Source organism: Carlito syrichta, unplaced genomic scaffold (genome assembly GCF_000164805.1).
Source record: "Carlito syrichta isolate Samal-C Ts95f unplaced genomic scaffold, Tarsius_syrichta-2.0.1 Scaffold308842, whole genome shotgun sequence".
NCBI classification, from domain to species: domain Eukaryota; kingdom Metazoa; phylum Chordata; class Mammalia; order Primates; family Tarsiidae; genus Carlito; species Carlito syrichta.
Window position 1 is genome coordinate 581,431 of NW_007252938.1, and position 5,002 is coordinate 586,432.

At 49.8% G+C, this 5,002-nt stretch overlaps 1 protein-coding gene across 1 annotated transcript in view; it reads left to right on the top strand.

Moving 5' to 3' along the window:
* The window catches only part of FAM124A (family with sequence similarity 124 member A), a 61,429-nt gene extending 57,706 nt beyond the window's left edge, over positions 1-3,723 (top strand). Inside the window, exon 4 of the mRNA XM_021716577.1 lies at positions 2,719-3,723. Coding sequence (XP_021572252.1) covers positions 2,719-3,522 — 804 coding nt within the window. The 3' untranslated portion in view covers positions 3,523-3,723. The remainder of the gene's footprint in view (positions 1-2,718) is intronic.
* The last annotated feature ends 1,279 nt before the right edge of the window (positions 3,724-5,002 follow it).

Here is a 5,002-nt window from a genome sequence, read left to right on the forward strand (position 1 = left end):
AGTCGGGGTCTCACCTTGTCACCCAGGCTGGAGAGCAGTGGCACCATCACGACACCGCAGCCTTGACCAGCTGGGTTCAGGCAATCCTTCCCTGTCAGCCTCCTGAGTAGCTGGGACTACAGGTTCCCACCACCACACCCAGCTAATATTTTGATTTTTTGTAGAGACGAGACATCATTATGTTGCCTAGGTTGGTCTTAATCTCCTGGATCCAAACAATCCTCTCACTTTGGTCTCTCAAAGTGCTGGGATTATGGGCATGAACCACCACATCTGACCTGAGTATGTGGATTTCTAGACTCCATTTCCAACTTGACTTTCCATCACTGCTTATCACGCACCTGTGCACTAACCAAACCAAGTGACTTGCTGTTCCCTGCATGCCCCTTGCCTGCCTGCCGCCCCCAGCCACGCCCCTCTACCCACACTATCCACTGGAGCCCAGCAGCCCACCACCTCCACTGAAACCCCCCTGCCCCGCGGGGTGGGCGTGGCCTCCCCCTCGGTGCCCTTTATTGGCCTATCATCACATTCTCTTATCTCTGTTATTTCTTTCTGTGGCCTATCCTTGTAATGAAATGTAAGTTTCATGTAGCCAAAGACTGAATCTTTCTTGGAGTTTCCCCTCCTTCACCCATAAGCAATACACAATACTTGTGTATTACATTGAGCTGAGTTTCCTAGGTGGCTATGGGAAAACCAGGTTCCTGTCTAACAGGGAGGCAGGAGTGTCTGTTGTCTAGAGCAAGGCACTCAGCCTGCTGGGTGCCCAGAAATAGCCCTTGTAGTAAGCCCCAGTCAAGACCCTTTTCTCTTTTCAGAGACTCATAAATCAGATGATCCTATACAATACCAAGCCAGGCCCACCGTCCTCATTGTTTAATTGAAACTTTGCATAGGAGGTGAACTGTATGCCTAGATACAGACCAGAGGGAAGATCTGAGAGAAGCAGACCCAGGTGGAAATGTGCATTGGAAGACAGGTCCCCAGTTCCGTGCAATAGAAATCGGTTCCAGCTGGGCTTAGTGGCTTGTCATCCCAGCACTTTGGGAGGCCGAGGCAGGAGAATCACTTGAGATCAGGAGTTCAAGACCAGCCTGGGCAACACAGCTTGACCTTGTCTCTACAAAAAATTAGCTGGGTGTAGTGGCATGTACCTATAGTCCCCGCCACTTGGGAGGCTGAGGCAGAAGGATTGCCTGAGACCAGGAGGTCGAGGCTGTGGTGAACTTGTGATGGTGTCGCTGCACTCCAGCCTGGAAAGCAGAGTGAGACCTTGACTCAAAAACAAACAAACAAAAAACCAGGTTCCTGGTGAACTGCAGCTGGGATGGGGAGGGCTGGCGTGTGAAAAGGAGGATGGAAGCCAGACTCGGTGGCTCAGCCTGTAATCCCGTGCCTTTGGGAGGCTGAAGTGAGTGGATTGCCTGAGCCTGCGGGTTCGAGACCCACCTGGGCAACTTGGCGAGACCTCATCTCTACAATAAATAAAAAATTAGCCGGGTGTGGTAGCGCGTGTCTGTAGTTCCGGCTACTTGGAAGGCTGAGGCGGAAGGATCACTGGAGCCCAACAGGTCAAGGCTGCGGTGGCCGGGAGCGGCCACTGCACTCCAGTCTGGGTGACGGAGTGAGACTCCAACTCAAAAAAAGAAAAGAAAAGGAGGATAGAGAAGGGTGTGGCAGGTCGAAACTGCTCATCTGAGCTTTGCAGAGCCTCTGAGAGATCAGTCAGTAGGGAGCGGCTCCTTTCCTAAACACGGTTTCTGAAAGGCAAAATAGATAGTAGCTCCTCACAACAACTCATAAATACTTACCTCCTGATGGCCCTTCAATCATGGAAGACTTGCTGTGTGGAATCTTGTGGCCACCCTAGGATTGTGTCCCAGCAATCTTGCATGTACATGAACCGGGTCCCATGCGGACCTGAACTGAAATGATCTGTGTACATCCCATCCTGGTCACTTCCATCCTTTCATCAGTAATATTCCCCAAGTGTCCACCAGGTGAGCACACTGTGACACTTTGCTTGGAGGGAAACATCAGCACTTCAAGCATTTTTGTTGCATTTCATGGTAATTCTTACCTCCGTTATCTTACCCAGCCAGGCCCTGATGCTTTTTGCTAATTTCCTGAGCACCACAGGCATGTGTGCTTTAAGAACTATTATTCTGGCCAGGTGCAGTGGCTCATGCCTGTAATCGCAGCACTTTGGGTGGCTGAGGTGAGATCATTGCTCGAGTCCAGGGCTTCGAGACCAGCCTGAACAACTTGGGGAGACCTCATCTCTACAATATCAAAAAATTAGCCAGGCATCGTGGCATACACCTATGGTTCTGGCTAATTGAAAGGCTGAGGCAGAAGGGTCACCTGAGCCCAGCAGGTCCATACTGTGGTGGCCGTGAGCATGCCACTGCACTCCAGCGTAGGCAACAGAGTGAGACTTCTAGTCAAAAACAAATAAATAAATAACTATTATTCCGTACTGTGGCGAAAAGTTGTGTCTCCCCCTAGCCTCAGAGATGGCTCCTCAGACTAAGAGGTCTGCCTGGCACGCCTGAAAACTCTGCTAACCTGCTTTGCTCTAGAGTTTGGAGGATGACATTTTTGGTAATACTCTATTGCCTTGACATTGCTGGAAGCTTCCACTGATTGTGTTTCCTGATGTGTTTCACAATGATCCCCATCCTTCACTGACAGGGTCTGTCTGTCCCTCCACAGGCACAAAGGGTACACAAGAAGTTTCCGAAACCCTGCAGAACGCACTACCCCTCCGAGAAGAAACGTCATTCCATTCCTTCCCCGAGCACCTCAGCGCCGAGCCACATGCCTGGCAGCAGCCAGCAGTCCCAGTTCAACAGTTCACGCCTGGGGCCTGGCCAGGTGGGCCTGCCGACTGGGCACCAGCAGGAACTTGCTGGGCGAACCAGCAGCACCCCCACCCATCCCTGGTCTTTCCAGAGAAGCAAGTCCTTGTTCTGTTTGCCAACCGGAGATGCCTCCCCAACCTCCTTAGCTGAACCGCAGTGGTTTTCAAACACAGGTGCCCCAGGGCACAGGGCATTGGAGTGGAGGCACAGCCACCTCCTCTCCATCGATGACTTAGAGGGAGCCCAGGAGACGGACGTGGACACGGGACTGCGGCTGTCCTCCTCAGACCTGTCTGTGGTCTCTGCGTACTCTGCACCCAGCAGGTTCTGCAGCACGGTGGAAACGCCCCTCCCTTCCGAAAGCTGCGGCAGGCGCTGGGAAACTCACAAGGATTCCAGGGAAGGACCTCTGCCTGCTGCCAGCGGGACAGCCGCGGAGGCGTCCTGGGCTTCCCTCTCTTTCTTCACCAGAGGGTCTTCCAGCTCCTCGGCCATGGCTGGTGCTGCTCCCCCATCTCCTGGTGCCTCCTCCCCCACAGACTCCTCCCCACAGGCCCCTCATGCACCCAAAGTCGAGCAGACTGGCAGAGACGTGCCACCACCCCCAGGGTCAGCTGGACCTGGGGATAATGACATGGAGGAATTCTACATCTGAGTCCCTCCTCTTGGTCTCTGATCACACCAGCTCAGACATGCAGACTGGGGCCTGCTTTCCCTGCACCAGCGTTCTTAATTATCTTTTCCCAGGATCATTAGCACATCTGCCCCCTAGCCCTTCCTAGCTGAGAGCTGGTATATTTCTAGGGGTTCAGTGGAAAAATATCGACCTTTTTTTGCAAATAAATTCTCAACAAACTTAAGTTGTAAAATATTTTTTTTTGGAATATTCTTCATTTGAGATATGGTTGAGTGGGCTTATACAGTTTAAATGCTTTGTATAATCATTTGAAATGAAAAAGAAAGCCTAGTCATCCAGAGCCTATTTGGCAATTTTTCATGGTGTGAAAGAAAAACAAGGCCAAAATATTGAATGTGGGACAGATCTAAGTGACTTGTATGAGAGATTAGTGCCCAGGAACATAAAACACACCTTGCTGAATTCTTCATAGACACTGACATTACCAGGGAACTTTTAAGTACTGCTTATAATAGGAAGAGTCAGCTTAATAAGTCAGTTGTAAACATATATCAGACTATAGGTAATTTTTCACTTTGAAGTCACACCGCCTCTGAAAATCTGAATTTACACAAAAGTGGTTCATGTGATTTTTAAGGATTTAGCATGAGTAACAGACTCGTGGTGCATTTAAAATAGAATCTGAGTTCCAAAAGCTAGTTTTGCATACAGCTTTTCAGTAACATATTCACTGGAACAGATGAGACCACCCCACTACCTGAATGTATTTGGATCACTAAGGAAGAATTATTTGTCGGAGTTACAGAATTAAAAACTGTTAGCCATGATGGGTAGGGAGTCTTAAGAGTCCTCGGCTTTGTAAACCACAATCTAGGGGCTAGACAAACATACATGCATATATATATATATTACAGGAGCCAAAGTTTATTCTGCTTTCTCCAGTGAACACGCATGGTCACACATCCCATGTTCATTTTTAAATAATTTGGAACATTTCAGCTGGCATTCTGATTGTACAGAAAAATGTCTTTTTCCCCCAACTGGGAAACTTTACATGAAACGCTCTCCTGAACAAGCCCCAGAGAATGGCGAGCCTCATGTGACTGCCTTGGGAGCTTTAATTAATGCCAGAGCTGGGACCTGATGACCTTGGCTTTTCCTGCCTGTTGGCTGCTTCTGTCACAATGAGAATGGTATTTGAATCTCACCCCCGCCCACCCCAGTACGGGTATGTTTACAACTCCAACCTCGGTGATGCCAAGTGCTGGCCTTGGGGCAATGCCAAGAGGTTCCTGGAGACTGTTTACCACTGGGGAAGGAGAGCGTGGGTTTACCTTGCCCATTTTCCAGTATGCCCCTGGCCTAAATTAAGGTGCAGGGTTCTTCTCTCTGGAAGTACCCACACCAGCCCAGATGCAGCTTCAGAATTCTTTCTAACACAGCTCTCCTGGCAGCCGTTACCAACTGTCAGCCTTGAGCCAAAGCCTTGTGTCTTTGC